Genomic DNA, 20,823 nt, shown 5'->3' with positions numbered 1-20,823 from the left:
TGTCCTGAACTGGCATCGCAGATGGTTGTGAGCTGATATGTGTGCGGGGGTAGCTGGGAATTGAACCTGGGTCCTCCGGAAGGGCAGCCAGGGCCCTCAACCACTGAGCCATGCCCCTGATTAGATTAATTTTGATTAGGAATAAATCCAAAGCTCCCAGATGGGGTGGCAATGTCTTAATCCTTTAGCTATCTATCCCTGGGAGGTGAGGGAAGAATCAGAAATCATTATTCTTTGTTTCTTGTGGGGGTGGGGTAGGAAGAAGTGTTAAGCCAGGCTTTTTTTTTTTTTAAAGACTTTTATTTTATTATGTATAGATTTGTTCTGTCTGCATGTATGCCTGCAGGCCAGATCTTACTAGAGTAGTAGAACTTACTACATCTTACTACAGAAGGTTGTGAGCCACCATGTGGTTGCTAGGAATTGAACTCAGGACCTCTGGAAGAGCAGGCAGTGTTCTTAAGCACTGAGCCATCTTTTCAGCCAAGGCCAGAGTCTTACTATACACTTAACCACATGGACTTTACCACGTAACCAAGGTTGGCTGCACATTTCTCTTATACTCCTCAGACCTGACATTACAATGAGTGGCCACATGCAGCAAAGGTCACCTATTTATGTTTACTGTACAGGTATTTTACCTGAATTTGTCTTCGCACCACATGCATGCAGTGCTCACAGAGGACAGAAGAGGGCACTGGATCCCCTAGAATTATGGACGGTTATCAGCTGCCCCGTGGATGCTGGGAACTGGACAAAAGTCCTCTCTGCAAGCTCTCCAGCCCTACTACTTATTTTTTAATACATATTTTACTAATTCTTTGAGACTTTCATACATTATTCTTACATTTTATATTTATTGTGAATGTTGTGTTAAAATCATATAATCTATTTTTATTTAATTATTTTTAATTTTTTTTAAATTTTTTTAAATTTTTTTTAATTTTTTTTTAATTTTTTTTAATTTTTTTTTTTGGTTTTTCGAGACAGGGTTTCTCTGTGGCTTTGGAGCCTGTCCTGGAACTAGCTCTTGTAGACCAGGCTGGTCTCGAACTCAAAAAATTATATTTATTTGCCTGGGGGAAAGGGACACATGCATAGCAAAGGTAGAGGGGCAACTTTTGGGAGCCAGTTCTCTTCCCACTATGTGGGCTCTAGTGATGAAACTCAAGCCATCAATTAGCTTTGATGACAAATGCCTTTACCTGCCAAGACATCCTGCCAGCCCTAGACAATGTTTTAAATCATGAAAGGAATGTATTTATTACAGACAAATTTAGGAAACAGACCAGGCGGTGATGGTACGTGCCTTAATCTCAGCACTTGGGAGTCAGAGGTAAGTGATCTCTGAGCTTGGACCAGTCTGGTCTACACAGTGAGCTCAGGGCTACACAGAGAAACCCTGTCTCAAACAACAAAAATGGGAGTTCTATAGTATTGCACTTTGTAATATCGGTGCCAGAGTTTACTGACTCAGGTAGTGAAAACGGATGGTTTTCAGCTTTACCAACAGGGTGGCAAGACTACTGGCTCATCAGGTAAAGGCACTTTCCACCAAAACAGTGCAATCCTGAGGCTGGAGTTTGATTGCTGGAACCTACATAAAGGTAGGAAAGAACCAACCCCAGAGAGTTGTCCTCTGACCTCCACACACACCCTGTGGCATGGTTCCCCTCCCCTGACAAATCTCACACACAGAGACACACGATAAAAAAAATAAAGTAAGTAAACAAAAACAACAAAAAACTAACAAAAACTGAGGTCTGGAGAGACGGCTCAGCAGTTAAGCTCACTTGCTGCTCTTTCAGACAACCCGAGTTTGATTCCCAGCACCTATATCCAACAACTTACAAATACTTGTGACTCCAGCTCCTACTGCAGGGGCTCTGACACCTTCTGGCCTCCATGTGTACCCGCACAAATGTGACACACACAAATGAAATAAATTTTGAAAAAGAAATCTTTATAAGCACAGGGCTTATGTGAAAGAGGAATCAGGGTCACGAGATTAAAAAAACATGAAAAGCTGGGCATGGTGGTACATGTCTGCAATCTTGTACCTGAAGGAGGTGGCAGAGGGAGTTCAAGGTTACCCCAAGGTCATCCATGTCATAATGTGTTGGATTAAGGGTTTCACCACGTAGCCCTGGCTGGCCTCAAACTCAGAGATCACTTGTATTTGCCTCATAAGTGCTGGGATTAAAGGTGTGCACCACCATGCCCAGCTAGTTATCGTGAACTGTTTTTTTAAAGATTTATTTATTTGTTATGTATACAGTATTCTGTCTGCTTGGATGCCTACAGTCAGGAAGAGGGCACCAGATCTCATTACAGATGGTTGTGAGCCACTATGTGGTTGCTGGGAATTGAACTCAGGACCTCTGGAAGAGCAGCCAGTGCTCTTAACCTCTGACCCATCTCCCCACCCCTTATCTTCAACTTTTAAGTGATAGATGAGTGAATTCTTTTTAATTGCCAAAGAAGCCAAAAAAGGAAATGGGGTGGGGAAATAGAGGTTCTCAAATGCTTAATGTTCATAACATGCTAAAATCATGGATTCCTTTTCATATACATTGCACAAAAGTTAAAAAGGCCTGGCTCAGTGTGTAAGAGTACTCACTCTGTGCACATGAGGACCCGAGTTCAAATCCCTAGCACTCACATAAAATCTGGGCATGAATGTGTGTGCTTGTTGTCTTAAAATTAGCAGGTAGAGAGGGATGGACTGAAGAGCTCACTGGCTTCCAGTTTAGTAAGAGGTCAATACAAGTAGACATGGACGTGGCCCTGCTTTGGCTTGCACACAACAGCGCATTCACATGTATAAAACACTCTATCTCCTCCCCCCTCGCCCCTTGCCAGAGGTGTTGTTTTCAGACACCTCCCCAGCAGCTACCACTCCACTCCTACATCCTACGCTGAGTTCAACCAGTCTCCTGTCCAATAGCAATCAGCTTTGAGTATCTGATTGGTAGAACCATCTTTCAAATCATATTTAAAACTTTAAATTTTTTTTATTTTATGTGCATGAGTGTTTGTTTTCACTGAGTGTATGTATGTGTACTGAAGGTGTGCCTAATGCCTAGAGAGAAGAAGGAATTGGGTCCCCTAGAATTTTAGCTAAGGACTGTTGTGAGCTGCCATGTAGGTACTGGGAACCAGACCCAGGTCCTCCACAAAAACAGCAAGGGCTGGCTTTTTTTTTTCTTGCACATGTATGCCTAATGCCCAGAAAGACCAGAAGAGGGCATCAGCTACCCTGGAACTAGTTACAAATGGTTGCTGGCTGCCAAGTGGGTGCAGGGAACTGAACTCAGGTCCTCTACAGAGTAGCAAGTACCTTTGATGCTGAGCCATCTCTCTAGGTTGAAATCAAATTTTTAAAAAATATTTATTTATTTATTTATTATGTATACAATATTCTGTGTGTATGCCTGCAAGCCAGAAGAGGGCACCAGATCTCATTACAGATGGTTGTGAGCTACCATGTGGTTGCTGGGAATTGAACTCAGGACCTTTGGAAGAGCAGGCAATGCTCTTAATCTCTGAGCCATCTCTCCAGCCCCTCAAATTTCTTAAAAATAAGCTTCAGAGCTTCCTACCAATTGCTCTGATTTCCTTTTTTTTCCTTTTTTTCTTCCTGAGACAGGATTTCTCTATGTGGCCTGCCTGTCTTCAAACTCAGAGATCCACCCCTATCTCTGAAGACATGTGACACTTACTGCCCAGTTTTTTTCTTTTTTAAAAGATGTGTGTGTGTGTGTGTGTGTTTACCTTATGTGGTGTTGCAGGGGACTAGTCAGATTCCCTTGAGCTCAAGTTAGTTACAGGTAGTTGTGAACCAACTATTGTGGGTGCTTGGAACTGAACTGTGGTCCTCTGGAAGAGCAGTAAGTACTTCTGAGCCATTTCTCCAGCCCCACTCTGTCCAACTCTTAAAGGTTTCGCTACTCACTCACTAGTTTCTCATCTACCCTTGAAAAACACCCACTTCCCTTTCTGCACAGCTTGGGGTTAGGCAGTCAATCTCAGGGCAAGACCGCCATGTACTGACTTCTGCTTGAGATCAACTTCATTCTTCTATATAAATGGAGGGCCAGGAAGATGGTCCGGTGAATAAAGACGCGCAGCACCAAATCTGATGACCCAAGCTGACCCTTAGAATGCATACAGCAGGTTGTCCTATGGTCTCCATGTGCTCATTCCCAGCAGGTTGTCCTATGGCCTTCGTGTGCTCCTCCCACATAAATAAGTAGGTAAATAATTTTTTTTCCAAAAAGCCATTACACTCTATCTAAAAGCAAATTTTTTTCTAATTAGAAATAATATTTATATTTTATTTAAATGTATAGATGGTGATTACAACTAAAGTCAAATTCATTTAATGTGATAACATGACCCCCCCCCCTTTTTGGTGTGGGTACTGAGAAAGGGTCTCATGCATCCCAGGCTAGTCTTGAACTCCTGATTCTCAGCCCCCACCTCCCAAGTACTAAGATTACAGGCATGTGTCACTATGCCTGGTTTCCAAAATGCCCATTTATCTATTTTTTTAAGTTTTGTTTTGTTTTGAGATAATGTGTCTCTGTTAATGGCTGTCCTAGAACCTGCTCTGTAGACTAGGCTGGCCTCAAACTCATAGAGATCCCCCTGCCTCTATCTCCTGATGAGTGTTGGGATTCGAGGTGTGTCTAACCACACCTGCCTCCCAAATATGACATATTTTGCATTTATGTGAATTACAACTTGGGAGAAAGATGCACTACAGATCTGAGTGACAGTGAAGGGGAAATGAAGGTGTCAGAAGGTGCTTAGGAAATAATGCACATACTGCTTTCGGTTCTGATTGAATATTGTGAATATTGGAAGTGGGAGAGATCTGGGGGTGTAGCTCAGTAAAGGGGTCCATCTTCACCATCATAAAAACAACTCCCTACAAGCTAACTGAAGACCATCAACCTTAGGAAATGTGTGTAACTGGCTCATCGAGGGAAACAAAGAAGAGATAGTTTTGTCTTGTGGTTTGTAATTTTTTATAGGCACACCTTCCTACCCAAATCCTTAGCCTATAAAGGATATTATCTACTTTGACAAGCTTTCCTTCCAAAGCAGCCTCTCCTTAGCCACTTCTGTTTTAGTAGATAACAAACCAAAGAAGGTATGCATGGAATAAACATTACCCGAGATCCTATTATATATCAACCACAAAAATAAATGCCTCCAAGTGGCAGATTCTGGTCGTGAAAGCCGAGTAAACATGCTAGGGCTGGGCACAAAGCACAGAGACTGTAAAAAGGGGTCTGCTGCCTGAAAAGATGCTGCATTTTCACTGCTGGCTCTTTACCAGTGTTTGTGCATGAGTTTGTGTATGTTTGGATATGTTTATTAGAATCATGTCTTTTTTTTAAATACTGGAAAACCACCTCATTAGCAATGCCACTGCTGTTGTGTTTGTAAAGCTTTGTTAGGCACGTTCACACACATTGTTATATAATTCTCAACATCACCCCACGAGGTACTTCTTTCAAGTACTGACGTGTAAGGCATTTTACATACTGCCTGGCTCTGAAGTGCTTAAATGTGGAGTTGACTGTGCCTAAGAAGACAAGTTTAAATTCACAAAAGTTTTACACATAGCCTCAGGCATATAAATGAGAAGAAAGGCAGATAAGGGTGGAAGCCTTTCTTGGGGAAGTCTTGCTTTTTCCCTACAAGCACCCAAGTGCAAAAGTTATCCCTATAGACATATACACTGTGGTTTTCCGGAAGAACTCCCTCACTAGGACTGCCCATCTTACAGTAGCTGGATTCTAGAATGATTCATGGGAGTTCCCACTCGTGCAAGAATCCTATGCAGGCCCTCTAGTCCGTACCTAAGGTTGTTAGGAGACACCAGACTCTTGGCACCCCATGTTTCAAGGGCTGTCCCCATGATGTTCCACTTATTCTTTGACGTGTCTGCACTCTGAGTACAGCATTCCGGAAGAAATGGCTTTGGGTGGGTTAGTTAGCAAAACCAGCATATGACAGCACCCCACTGAACACTTCACATGGATTTCCTCATGCAAGTTCTCCAACACTGAGACAGGTGCTGTCATCACCCATGTCTCAGACAGTAAAACAAGGCATAGGGGTTAAGTAACTGGGCCACTGTCACACAACCAGCAGGTAGTGGAGCTGGGACTTAACATCAAGCTCTGGTTGCATTATCACGTGGATCGCACCAAACCAAGTCTGGTAGCGGAAGGACAGGGCAGACACTAGCGAGTGCTTCGTTGATGAGTGAGCAGAGTGAACACCCAAGCTCAGGAAGGAAAGCACACATCATCATCTCAGGCCTTTCCTGTCTTTCCTAGCTCATTATCTGCCCCCACCCTAGTGTTACACAGCTCTCTTTAATGCTTCTGAAACAGCAGGGTAGAAGTTGAGCAAGATGCTCAAGGAACTGATCCTACACGATTCTGTGCTCTAAGAGGACCTCATGTTTCACAATGACAGATGACCCACCGTCAAAAAGTCAGTCACAAACCATTTCACCTGAACTGTGGTCTTGGGGGCAGAGTCCACAAAGCAAAGGACCCCAACTCTTATTAGCACTAAAACCCTTAAGGAAAAATGTAAGACACCAAGACTCTACCATTCACTATCACACTTTCAAATCTCCCTAAAACCTAAGGCCAAAAATACATGCAAAATAGGTTATTAAATTGTATACAAACATCCACTCGTTACTTGTCTATGATGTTTACTATGTGTTGATAGCTTGGGGAATCTTATGCAAATACCTGTGTGAGACCCTGTACAGAGCAAGGACAAAAGTACTGAGGTGTAATCTCAACACTCAGGCTAAGATAGCATTATAAGGAAAGACTAGCCTTCCTTTGAGGATACAAAGAGAAACCTCATTATCTTAGAAGACATGAAAATAGGAAGGAAAAGATTTGAAGAAAAGTGACAGAAAGAAAGGAGACAAAAAGAGAAAGTACTGGTTCTCGCCCTTCACTCTCAGAAGTGCTGGGACGTAGTTCAGGTCCAGTGCCTCCCTACCAAGGGTAAGGCCCTGGATTTAATCCCCAGCATTGGGGAGACTCAAACTAGAGGTTTGTGAATTTGCTGCCATTCCGATGCAGTGAGACACTGTCTTGGGGGGTGGGGTGGAGGACACACTAGGGTTGTAGCTTAGTGGTATTAGTGGTAGAATGCTTGCCTAGCATGTTCAAGAAAATCTCAACAAGGACAGAAACTCAACCAAACCCACAAACTTCAACAGAGGGGACAACAGACAAATGCCTCAAAAAGAAAAGGCTGCCACGGAGTAAAGGACCAATCTGTTCTGGAGACTGAAAGCTAAACCTAGGATAAAAAGGGTTTTAGGAGTTAAAGGGATGGAAGAATGTTCAAGGAAAAGAAAACAATTTGGTGCAGGGGTGGGGGGGGGTGGAATGGACACAACAACAAAACAGCACCAGGAAACGTTCTCCAAATTGCTAGAACAGAGATCATAGAATGAAAGAGGGATAGATGGAGCTGCCTACAGATAAAATATAAAAGGCCTTAATGCCACCATTGGAGTAGAAGCACAACGGACAGCTGTCATTTTGTTTCCTCTGCCCACCATCAAGCCAGTATCCCCCACGTACACCCTGATCTTCCTTTGGAGAATGCCCACCAGGCATGTCTTGACAAGGCTTCCTACAGTCAGCTCTGATTAAGGAAGGCTTCTACCAGGGAATGACCCAGGAAAGTAGAAAACACATCATTAAGATGATGGGGTGGGGTGGGGTCCTAAGTAGGCTGCTGTGTAGTTTAACACTGGCTGGGCCTGGTGCTCCTGAGCCTCTCTGGGTTCCAACCCATTTCCAAGCCCAGCTTTCTAGAGCTTCTCTGGTCAATAAACACACTACCCTCCCCAAACAAATCCCGACTTTTAGTTCAAGCTAGCCAGGTAAAGACACTGAAGTAAAGAAGAACCTGACCCAAACTGAGAAGATTAACAGTTTATCAAGAGTGGATCTGCTCACCCACTCTTCACAACTTAGGCCAAGTGAGAAAGTCCCCGTGAAGACCTTCCTATGTTCCTTCCTTAGTGCTTCAAACATCTGGAGTTCTTGGAATGGCACCTGTTACAGTTTCCCCTTGTGAACATTTGGATGCCTGCTCCGACTCTGAGTACAGCAATTAAAAAAAAAAAAAAGTTCCCTGAAAACAGGGACTGTTTCATTAATTTCAAATGCTCTCTAGCTCTGGGTGATGAGTAGATGGTGTTCATTCACTGCAACTTCTGAGCAGAGAAAAGGCTCCTAGACAACCAGGCTTCCTACAACAGGCCATCTCCCACCTCATACTCACAGGGCAAGGAAGAGGCTGAATGGCATACTCTGAAAGCATAGAAAATCCTGGATAAATCATTTTCTTTCTCTTTTACAGAGTCATTATGAATGGCCATGAAAAATGGGGATAAAAATCAAGGATCAATCTCACAACACTGTTAGACAGACAAATGCTCCTAGGAGGACTTCTATAAAGTCTAAGGCCTCATGAGAATGTTACCACTTAGGAAACAGCTTATTTCCCCTGCAGCTGTGGGATGGCAAGAGCCCAGGCTAGGCAGAAGGGTGCAACAATGCGGCTCCACATCTGGTTCTGCAGCTCAGAATTTCATCACCATTCCAAACCAGACCCTGAACCCAACAGACCTGTTCCCTGGTCAGATGACAGAGTAAGATTGTGAGGGTCACTAGCAACTTCCAAGGCTAAAGCAAAGCAGAAAGAGCCGTCTTCCCGTCTGTGTGTCAACACTCGGGGTTAGTTTCTACGCAGGAGTTCCCCAAAGAGCTTTACCTGGAGACCCAGGCCACGATGCCATCTTCTAAAAAAATTCCACCACGTCAAAAAGTTTAACCCATGAGTCTTGTGGAGGAAACCACACTGTGACTCCTCCTGTATTCCACCCACTCTTATAAAAAGCCCTTTCAAAAGGGAAAAAAAAAATAAACATTCTAAAACTGTTCTAAAAATGCCCTGGGCTCTAGAGTCAATCAAATTGAAGTTCACTCAATTCCTTTATGCTTAGTAGAGGGGAAAAAAAAGCAAACAAACAAACAAAAACCCACTATGTGCATTTAGCTCACCTCAAGCACCCAAGGTACAGCTATTCCAACCCCCATCCTACGTATAAAAGAAATGCGCAGAAGGGCTGGAGAGATGGCTCAGAGGGTAAGAGCACTGGCTGTTCTTCCAGAGGTCCCGTGTTCAATTCACAGCAACCACATGGTGGCTTACAACCATCTGTCATAGGACCTGATGCCTTCCTTGCCAGCAGTACATTGTATGCTAAATAAATAAATAAATTTTTAAAAAGAAAGAAATGCACAGAAGAACCAGGGAACTCAGGGGAAGTCACTTCCAACTGCCCAAGGACTTTGCACATGTCCCCTGAAGATGACCAGAGAATCTAGCTACCATCTATCTATTTGAATGCCATCACATTACTTTGCTTCTGTCATCCAGAAGCCTGCTTACATCAGACAGGAAGGTGGCACGGACCAGACAAAAAATACACCGGTTTTAGAACTGGACACGTCTGGATTAAAGCTACCAACAGACCACTTTCTAGTTGTGTGGCATGGCTCAGATCCTAAGTTACTGGAGAACTAGAGAAAAGACTAAAAACAAAACTGTGTATGATATGATAACAAGGATTCTGTTTGCCTTTCAAGAATGTCACACTCCAGGGTATAGTATAAAATGGATCCTCTGAAAAGGTCTGCACAGACATGCTGCTGAGCACATGGTGACTACTGCCTACATGTGACTTTAAAATCTGAAGATCAACATGCAGATGTGACTACAGGGACAGTGTGCTGGTTAGTTTGCTGTAGGTTTTTATCAACTTGACACAAGCTACAGTCATCTGGGCAAAAGGAACCTCAAATAAAAAAATGCCTCCATCAGACTGCCTGTAAACAAATCTGTGGGCATTTTCTTGATTAATGTTATTGACTGTAATAATGATTAAGGTGGGAGGACTCAGCCCAGTGTGGGTGGTACCACCCCTGGCAGGTAGGTCTGGACTGTATAATAAAGCAGACTGGGCAAGCTCCGGGGACCAAGTCAGCAAGCAGTACTCCTCCATGGCCTCCAGTTCAGTTACTGCCTCCAGCTTCCTGCTTTGCGCTCCTGCCCTAACTACCCTCAGTGATTGACTGTGATCCAGGTGTGTAAGCAAAGTAAGCCTGTCCTCTTCAAGTTGCTTTTTGGTTATGGGGTTCATCACAGCATCAGAAAGCAAACAAGGCAAATGGCTAATGACTAATAAGGAAAGAAACAAGTCACATATACCTGGAGAACATCAAAGTCAGTATCTACAATCAAGAACAAATAAATGGTCCTGGGGCAGCAAGATGGCTCAGTAGATAAAAGAACTTGCTACCAAGCCTGAAGAGCTGAGTTTGATAACCCTGGGGCCCACATGGTTGAACTAGAGAACCAACTGTGGAAGGAGAAAACCAACTCCTCTGACCGCTACCCCCCACATATGCCCTTCCTACTATATAAACAAATAAAATAATCTTTTAAACAATTATATGTATTTTATGTATGTGTATTATACACAAAAAAACCCACCATGAAAAACAGCTATCTCAAGTTGTAGTCCAACCCTGCCCAAGAAATAAAGAGAAAGCTTGCCCCTAACTAGTTCACAAAAACTACCAAAGCCAGTTATTTTTTAGACAGGATCTCACTATGTAAGCCCTGGATGGCCTAGAACTTGTAAGTAGACCAGGCTAGACTCAAACTTACAGAGACCTACCTGCTTCTGTCTCCCAAGTACTGGGATTAAAGGTGTGCACTACCAAGCCCAACTTCAAAGCTTACCAAAACAAAAATTTTTAAAAACTCTAATTGTGTGTGTATTTGTATATGAGTATGTGCATATGAGTGCAGCAGGTTCCCTCAGAGACTAGAAGAGGACATAAAACCCCCCTCCCTGCCCAAACTCCCAGAGCTCAAATTATTAGCAGGCCAAGACTGATATGGACTCCAAGAACCAAACTCAGGTCTTCTGTAAAAGCAGTACAGTCCTTAACTGTTGAGCCACCTCTCTAGCCCAGTGCTTCTCAACCACCCTAATGCTGTGACCCTTTTAAACAATTCCTCATGCTGTGGTGACTCCAACCATAAAGTTTTCATTGCTACTTTATAACAGTAATTTTGCTACTGTTATGAATTACAATGTAAATATCTGTGTTTTCCTATGGTATAAGGCAACCCTCGTGAAAGGGTTGTTCGACATCCCCCCCTCCCTGGCAAAGGGGTCACAACATACAGGTCGAGGACCACTGCTCTAGTCCTTCAAGAGAGATTCTTTTTTTTTCTTAAAAGTATTATGCGAAAAAACACAAAAGGACATTTCCTAACTTATCTGAAGATTCTGGTGAAAAGCGGTCACACTGGCCTTGAACTCAGAGACCTGCAAGCCTCTCCTTCTGAGTACTGCCATGCCTTTTTTTTTCTTTTATAGGATGTGTGTGTGTGTGTGTGTGTGTGTGTGTGTGTGAGAGAGAGAGAGAGAGAGAGAGAGAGAGAGAGAGAGAGAGAGAGAGAGAGAGAGAGAGAGAGAGAGAGTATTAACACTCACAACACGGAGGTCAGGGGATAACTTGCAGGAGTTAGTTCTCTTTTTATCTTGGAGTTCTGTGGATCGAGTTCAGGTCCTCAGCAGACAGTGCCTTCATCTGTTAAGTCATCTCATGTTTCTGCTTGTCCTTATAATACGTTTAGTAGAAGGTGAAAGAAACTAAATTTTTTTCTTTAAAGATTTATTTATTTATCATGTATACAGTGTTCTGCCTGCATGTATGCCCGCATGCCAGAAGAGGACATCAGACCTCATTACAGATGGTTCTGAGCCACCAAGTGGTTGCTGGGATTGAACTCAGGACCTCTGGAAGAGCAGTCAGTGCTCTTAACCTCTGAACCATCTCTCCAGCTCCTGAAACTAAGTTTTGTTTTTTTTTTTTTTAGATTTATTTATTTGTGTTTCTATGGGTGCCTGGCCTGCATGTATGCCTGTGGACCATGTATATGCAGTTACTTCCAGAGGCCAGAAGAGGGTACTATCTCCTAGAACTGGAGTCCATGTGAGTGCTGGGAATTGAACCTTGGCCCCCTAGAAGAACAGTCAGTGCTTTTACCACTGGACCAATCTCCAGCTCTTATGTGATTACTTTTGAGGAGGTATAGTTTAGGGAAGTTAGCAGATAGAGTAAGACTTTCCACAGTCCTGTTTTATGTGTTTAAAATTTTGATCCATATAAATGCAGCGCCCCCCTACCCCCAATAAATAAAATAGCTATCATGGTAATCTGTAGCAATAGAAAAATCTGAAAAGTGCAAAGGTTACAGCTGGCAGTGTAGATTCCAGCTTTGGACCTGAAGACGCCTTTTTGGGAAACACACACCCAGGAACTAACTCCAAAGTGACTTTCCCTAAGTGTTCCCAGCAATAGCACTTATGACAATGAGAGATTACAAATAGTGAAAATGTTCCACAGAGCAAAAAGACATGCAAGTTGTCTAATTTGGCTGGATTATACTCAATGATATACCTATTATACTGCAACTATAGAAATCATATGACAATTTGTACGTGAAAATATGACAACTGTGTATATACTTAAAGCATTCTGGCTAGCCAGATGTGGCAGAGCCTGCCTTTATCCCCTGCAAAGGCAGGCAGGGAGGCAGAGGCAGGCAGAGTTCAAGGCCAGCTTGGTTTACACAATGACCTCTAGCAAAGTTAAGACTACACAGAGAAACCACACCTCAAAAAACAAAAACAAACAAACAAAAGAGTATAAACAGGTCCTGACAATCTGCTACTCGGTTTATTCTGTTGTTGCTGCTGGTTGTTGAGACAGGACCTTCTGTAGCCTGGCTAACCTGGGATTTCTGCTGTTTCTACACTACCTCCCAGGTGCTGGGACTGCAGAAGTAGGCCACCACACACAGCTTTACACAGTGCTGAGGAATGAACCCCTAAACTATACACCCAGCCCCAGGAAATTATAATTGACATAGAGTTGCTTGAGTTTCCTTTTTAGGTACTAACTTAAGATCTACTTGAAATAGAAGCAAAAACACTCTTTCTAAAAAGTATGAAAACAAAAAAAAAATTAAAAACATTTTTAAAGACTTCAATCAGAGACAGGCAATGCTCAAGGACATTATTAGCCCAAAGGCCTGGGTGTGAACACAGAAAATGGTTAACAAGGGTGAAGCCAAACAGAGAAAGGGGACACTCAAGAGGACACTGGTTTGGTGGTCTGAGAAACCCCAGAAAACATAACCAGAAGAGACAAAGAGCTTAAAGCATGTGGAAAATAAACAAGCTACGGACAACAGCAAGATCTCAAGAGTTTTCGGAATTAAAGTGCAGAGGGTCAAGATGGTGGGGCTGGGTTGTAGCTCAGTGCAGCCTGGTGGGCATAAAGCCTCCAATTCAGTTCCCAGCACATCAAAATGGCAAAAAGGGGATAGCAGTGCACATGTTTAATGCCATCACTCACGAACAGGGAAGCGGAGGCAGGAGGATATGAGTTCTAGGCCAGCTTGTGCTATACACTGGGATCAAAATTCTCAACTTCTAGGAACTAAAACAATCAACTCTTCACTCTTCAAAATTCCGTCATAAACTCTGTCCTACCTGTCACACCAGGCTTTACAGTATGTTTATTACTGCTGCTCTCCGATGGCCTAGCCAAGATATCACAAGCCCAGCCTGGGCTACAGAGCAAGGCCCGGTTCTCAAAACAAGTTATGTTTAGCTGGGAGTTGTGGTACATACCCTTAATCCCAGCATTCCCCTCTTCAACACAGTGAGTTCCAGGGCTGCACAATAAGACCTTGTGGGGAAAAAAAAATCCTGCCTAAAATTCTAAACCCAGCCAAACTATTAAGGTGGATGAGATTTGACTATGTATTTTTAAACAGGCCAGTCCTCAAAAATTTACCTCTAAGCCATGCCTGTGGTTCCAGAACTTTGGGTCAACCTTCAGTAGAACAGTCAGATATAAAGGGAGGGGTCCAAAGTCAGAAGTGAGTGGATCAGAGTTCCAACTTTGGCTGACAGTCAAGACCGTTCTGGGCTATATTAAACTCAAGATCAAACAACAAAAAAGAACCTTGAGAAGTTGGGTGTGTTTTGTAAAAACAAGGAAGCAAACACCACCACTACCCCAAACCAAGAACAAGGGAACAGGAACATCAGCATCACTCTGTAGGTTGGTTAAGAGTAGCTGACTTACCCAGGAGATGGCCAAACAAAGGGAGGGCTCCAAGAAACAAATAACTGACCCGGGAAACTAAGAAAGTGAGTAAGTGGATAAACAACAGTACAGATAGTCTAGCCCAGAGACTCGGACAGAAACGGACATACATGTCCACAGAGAACCACATGTTCTCAGCTGTTCCTTCCTAACCGCAGATGAGATGACAAGGGAGTTAGCAAGTTGAACCATACTGAAACACTGCACTGTAACATGGATGAATATGAATGTGTGCTAAGTGAAAGAAGCCACAGGCCCTGGGTCCATTTACATTAAACGTTTAGAGCAGACAACTCATAAGACAGGAAAGTAAAGCTGGGCTTGGTAGTGACAAGCCTGCAACCCCAGCTACTCTGCAGGTTGAGACAGGTCAGCCTGTACAACTTAGTGAGCCCATTTAAAAATAAAATGTAGAAATGGGGCTGGGAATATAGCTCAGTGGTAGAGTGGCTGCCTCACATGCACAAGGCCCTAGGTGCAGTTTCTAGAAGTTATTCAACCTTCTCCAAAGGTGAACAGTTGCCTCTGCTTCCCCCTCACCCATTCATTTCTGTTTGGGTTGTCTAGCTTTGGATTCCTCCCCTTCCACAGGAGGCCTCTACCACAGGTTGACCTCCTGCCCAGTTCCTGACTCCTTTTATGGCCTTGCCATCCTTGCTGCCTTCTGCAGCACTGTGTCTATGCCGCACTGACACTGACCACTCTTCGGGAAGCTCACCTCTTCTTGTTCCCCTTTACTACACTTTTCTTTCAGCCATTCCAGTTCTCCCCTTTCCTATCAATCTCCATCGCCAGTTCTGAATACGTTTCCCCTTTCCTACACTGTGCTTAATCCCCACTTAAACCCATTTAAGACTAAATTTCATCATCTCCCCAGCAAGCTTTCCTAGTGGAGCTACCTTCTAAGCTTCCTCAAAGGCCCATGTTCAAGGCCTCAATGGAACCCTACAATTTTACCTCTGTTCTGTGTTCAGGGCCAACCCTTCAAAGAGGTCACCACCTCACACCTGGAACTCTTTTATCAAGAGTTGAAATTTTTTAATCCATGATAAGAGTTATCTCTATTTTGAAATGTTCAACAGTTACCTTCCTAAAATTCCACAAAACCCCGTATCTAGAGCACAGTTTAGTCCTAACTCACCTCCTGGATCTCAGTCACCATTTTCTTACACATAATGTTAATTATAAAAAAAAAATCTTTAGCAACCTTTTATTTCTAAGCACCTTGGTTATTCTTTTATACACTTATCAGTGATGCCCCTCACACTTATTTTTAAAAATTGATTTGTTAATTTATTTTTATGTATATGGCTGCTTTACCTGCGTGTATGTTTGTATACTGAGGGTATTGGACCTCCTAGAACTGGAGTTACAGACAGCAGCGAGTCACCATGTGGATGCTGGGAACTGAACCTAGGTCCTCTGAAGAGCAGCTAGTGCTCTTAACTGCTGAGCCATCTCTCCAGCCTGACTTCTAACTGCTGTCAACACGAATATCTTCAAAGACCCTACTCTGAAGCAGAAGTCATGCTGGAGGCCAAGGTCAAGTTTGAGGCAAGATATTCAAGATGGGCCCAAACAAGTGCTTCTTTCACAAGTTTTGGTTTTAGGTGTTTATTTTCCCATCATTAAAAATAAGAGGGACAAGGCTACAGAAATGGTTCAGCAGTTAAGAGCAATGGCTGCCCTTCCTGAGGACCTGGGATCAATTCCTAGCATCCACACAGCAGCTTACACATCTGTAACTCAGTTCCAGGGAATCTGACACTCTCACACAATCACATAAATTATTTTTTTAAAAAATAAGAGGGACAAGATAGGTTTGGTGGCACATGCCTTTAATCTTAGAATCTGGAAGAAAAAGGCAGGCAATCTTGGTAAGTTTCAGGCTAGATTCGTCTACATAGCAAGTTCTAGGCCAGTCAAGGCTAGAGTGAGAAACTGTCTCAAAAACAAAGAGTAAATAAACAAGGAAACAGCTGATGGGGTAAAGAGTGTGGATCCTGGAAGGTGGCCATGCTCCAGGGGACAGCAGATCCTACCTCTATGTGCATATGGGCAGCACTAATTGGACTACTGAGTTATTCAAAAAGAGAAAGTGTATGTGAAGTTGGAAAGGAAATGTAATGGGGAGGTTTCAGGAGAGTTCAGTGGATGGATATGATCAAAATACACTGTATATACATATGGAATTCTCAAAAATAATTTTTTTTTTTTTTTGGTTTTTCGAGACAGGGTTTCTCTGTGGCTTTGGAGCCTGTCCTGGAACTAGCTCTTGTAGACCAGGCTGGTCTCGAACTCACAGAGATCCGCCTGCCTCTGCCTCCCGAGTGCTGGGATTAAAGGCGTGCGCCATCGCCGCCCGGCATTCAAAAATAATTTTTTAAGAGGATAGGCCAGCAAGATGGCTCAGTGGGTAAGGGGGAATGCTGCCAGACTTGATCATTTGAGTAGAGGGAGAGAACTCTAAAAGTTGTCCTCTGGTCCCATACATTCAAACGTGGGCACATGGGTGGGCAAATGCACACCCACAAACTGAATAAATAAATGTTAATAAATGTAAAAAATAAAAAAAGTCTGGGGAAATGTCACACAAGTGTAAGGACCTGAGTTCAAATCCCAACAACCCATAGCAAGGCAAGTTTGCAATCTCAATCAGTGCTCCTCCTTTGCCAAGATGGAAGGCAGGGGCAGGGGAATCCTTGGAAGGTTGGAGGCCAGACAGAGTATGCAGTGTCAAATGAAGAGACCCTGTTTCAAAGAAGATGAAAGTCAAAACTGATACCTGAAGTCGTGTTTCTAACCTCCATAAAACCCAAGGGCACAGCTGAACCTGCACTCACATGCACGCACACACACAAAAAAAAGATGTTTAAAAACCCTAAGATGTCACATAAAAATCGTGACTGGCACTGCTTCAGAGAGAATGGCACTGATAGCCTACGAGGCTACCCAGTCTAAACTAGGTTATCCCAGTCTCTCTCTGTAAGACAGTCCCATTTTAGCACAGTGTCCTGCTACAACTGTTTGTTTCTTCTATTTCCGATAGTACTGGGGCTTGAACCCAGGACCTCATGTATGCTAAGCAGGAGCTCTACTGTTGAGCTAGACCCCAGCCCTCTTTTTACTTTGCATTTTAAGATGAGGGTCTCACTGAGTTGCTTGGGCTGGTCTTGGAACATGAGGCAACAAACCTTCTGATCTGCCTCTGAAGTAACTGAGGTTGTGATTGTGAGCCACCATATTCACCCACATTCTGTTTGTCTTTGCAGCACTGGGTACTTTACACATCCCAGGCAAGTACCCCACCACAGAGCTACATTCCCAGTCACTGACCACTGATTTTAGTCAAATGAAACAAAACTGGAAAGGTATGAGAGAGTAGAGACTCTGTTGGTCTCAGATTCATAGTTCCAGAGAGGAGCTCCTGGAGGCAGGCATGGTTGTAAACCACCCAATTCCATACAGAAGTTAAATGCAATCATATAATCTCTCTTCTTCCTCATCCTGGAACACATGGTTGGTCACCCTGACCTACTCAAACACTGAAAACTACACCCAATCATGTAGTATCCTGTCCCATGTCATACAGGCATTCCATAATGATACTTAGTGAACTTTCTCACTGTCCCAAGTGCTGTTCTAGGTGCAAACAACTATGGGAAGAAAAGGTCCTTTCCCTCGCCTTAGTAACATGCTGAGGGGAACAGATTAGTTTCAAGAGACACTTCTGCCTCTAGACCGATGTCTTTTAGTCTGTCCAACTGGTTCATCTTGTCTTTCAAGAGTCAAGGGCTGTCTCCTTGGTGAGACCTTCCTGGTAAAGGAGCCTTCACCCAGCTTCCTTCCTCATTGACTTTCACTTACTGCCCTATGCAAAGGCAAGCTATGGAGCACCCAGCTCTCACCTCCATCCCATGGCCATAAAACACCATCCTTCTTATCTTCCATGGCTCTTTACAACTGAGCCACCAAAGCCAGCCCACGAGTTATCTATCGTGAGTTATCGCTCTTGAAGGAAACACTTGGCATAGAGGCCTATGAAACTACTGATCTACCGCTGTACTTCCTAGAGCATACATTTTATTTAGACATAAATTTAACAATCTACGTTAGTATCAATCACTAGGTAATTTAACATACTGAAAATTAATAAAGGTCATTTTTTTTGTAAGTACAAAAAAAAAAAAAAAAAAACCACATGAATTTCTTCTTGGGCCCCTGACAGGAGGCAGTTTCAGGTTTACTTCTTTCTGACTGCGGAACACCTGGTAAGCTAATGAACACATGGGCTTTGGTTCCAGCATCCACAAGGGGAGCTGACTGGTCTAAAGGTCATCTTTACCTGAAAGGGCTATTATAAGGATTGAGAATGTGTGTGTGTGTGTGTGTGTGTGTGTGCTTGACACTGTGTCTTGCACCTGAATGCTCAAAACACATCAGCTACCCTGTGTCCCAAGGACCAACCCCTCCCATTTGTTAACCATCTTTGTATTTAGCAATACTTAATGGAAGAATCTGCGGTTAAAAGTAGAACTTTGATTACAGGGTCTTGTCACGCTGCCTGGATGACCAGAATAAAAACTAAGGGCAAACCAGGGGGTGGTGGGGGGGGGGGGATGATGATATAAAAACAAAACAGGAAAGGGGCAAACACCTTTTTTCAAATAACTTGGTTACTTCTTTCTTCCTTCTACGTGTTTCTTCATCTGCAAAATGAGGATGTAGTCACCCTATCTGCCTGCAAGGGTGTAGATTCTAGAAGTAATAACACTCCAATAAACTGAGTCACTGCTTAGGAGTTCCAGACTCACTAAAGTAGGGGACTTTAAACCACACTCCTGTGAAAAAAAAAAAAAAATGAGAGTGATACCTACTTCACAGGACTGTGCAAGAAGTAAATGAAATAACGTAAAGTATTTGGGACTGGGAATGTCAAAAGCGCCCAACAACTGAGAATTACTAAATCACTACCCTATTCATTGGACTTCAAATCCTCAAAGGTGGAGTGCAAAGAAACTAATATTGGCTCAGGAACAGAGAGAACTGGGCTTTGTTAACCAGCATGAGGACCGCGGGCAAGTCTGGGACCCTCTCCAAACCTTCCCATGGCTGAAAAGGGAGAGAATTGCAAGAGAGGATCCCTGGGCTCCTACCAGTTCGTCCACTTCGCTGTTAAGGCTGCCGAAACAAAGGCCACCCGCTCCCTAGTCTGTACCCGAGGGGGCCACAACTCAAAATTCTTGCTGCTCAACTCCCTTTGCAGAGCGGCAGCAGGAGCGCCCAGGTCTCCATCCGAGGCCGCCGCACTCTGCCCGCTCCAAGAGTAACTTGCTTTCGCAGCTGTTGCCCAAAGTTTTCCAGAGCGCCCGGAGACCCGGCTGTCAGTCAACCGCGAAAAGAGCAGGGGCGTGGGGAGCCGAGCCTAGGAGCCCAGTCCGGGAAATCCCGAAGCCGCTCCAGTGGCCAAGCAGGGAGTGACAGGTGCGACGCGGGACGCCGGCGACCGAGACCGGACAAACCAGAGTGCGAGTGGGCGCGCGAGGGAGGCGGCCGTCGCTTCCTCCTCCGGCAGCACTCGCGACGCCCCCGGCCCCGCTTCAGGCCCCGCGGCACCCAGGACTCCTCATCCTCCGGGAGCCCTGCGCCACGGCCCGGGCTCAGGCTTCGAAGCAGGAAGAAGCGCGAGCCGGCGGGGCCTCCCGGGCCGCGGGTTCCTTCCCGCGCACGCCGGGGCGGTCGCGGGGTGGGCGCACGCGCACCCGCCAGCGCCGCCGTAACCCCTTCCTCCCCGCGCGGCCCCCGCACTCCCACCCAGCCGCCGCTCACCATCGATGTCCCCCAGAGTCAGCTCGTCGCCCAGCTCCGTCAGGGTGTCCATGGTCTCCTGACCGCCCAGCTCGCCGCTCTCGTCCATCGCCCGGCTTGGCGCAGAGTCCCCCGTGAGGTCCGGCTCAGGGAGACGCGGAGGCGGTGCCGCCGCCACCGCCCATGACACCCGACAGCCCCCACCTGGTACCGCCTCACCGGCCCGTGCCAGCCGCCGCCATGTTTGAGCTGCACCCCGACTCCACGGAAGGGGCGGGGCAGAATTCCCCCGCCCTGGGCCGCGCCCACCGCAGCCCCGCCCCCAGCCCCCGCGCCCCCATGTTTGTTGTCAATGGGACCAGGCTCCCCTTAGCCAATGGGCGCGCGAAGCGGCTCGTGGGGTGATGGCGCGTCATCGATCAGCAGCTCAGATTTGCATAGCGAGGCTCCGCCCCTCGCGGCCTCCCAGCGCCGTCGGAGAGTAGCCGCCAGGCCCTCGACCCAGCCTTCCTGTGCTTTAAAGGAGCCGCTACTTTCCCGTTGGATCAGCTCCAGGAGCGGCTTCGTCGAGAGTCCGGAAATAGAAGGGTTAATGCAGGGCTGCCCGGCAGCACCTTCCACAACCCCCTTTACGCTGTGAGCACATTACGTCATCCTCCCAGTAGCCTCTCCCTCACCCAGCCCT

The 20,823-nt window shown here is 45.0% G+C and overlaps 1 protein-coding gene across 1 annotated transcript in view; it reads right to left on the bottom strand.

Moving 5' to 3' along the window:
• Srebf2 (sterol regulatory element binding transcription factor 2) overlaps positions 1-20,398 on the bottom strand; it is a 61,890-nt gene extending 41,492 nt beyond the window's left edge. Inside the window, exon 1 of the mRNA XM_038341561.1 lies at positions 20,160-20,398. Coding sequence (XP_038197489.1) covers positions 20,160-20,247 — 88 coding nt within the window. The 5' untranslated portion in view covers positions 20,248-20,398. The remainder of the gene's footprint in view (positions 1-20,159) is intronic.
• Between the last annotated feature and the right edge of the window lie 425 nt (positions 20,399-20,823).

The sequence above is a fragment of the Arvicola amphibius genome, chromosome 9, assembly GCF_903992535.2.
Source record: "Arvicola amphibius chromosome 9, mArvAmp1.2, whole genome shotgun sequence".
Lineage (NCBI taxonomy): Eukaryota > Metazoa > Chordata > Mammalia > Rodentia > Cricetidae > Arvicola > Arvicola amphibius.
Note: the sequence above shows the minus strand (reverse complement) of the source record. Positions and strands in the feature narration are given on the sequence as shown.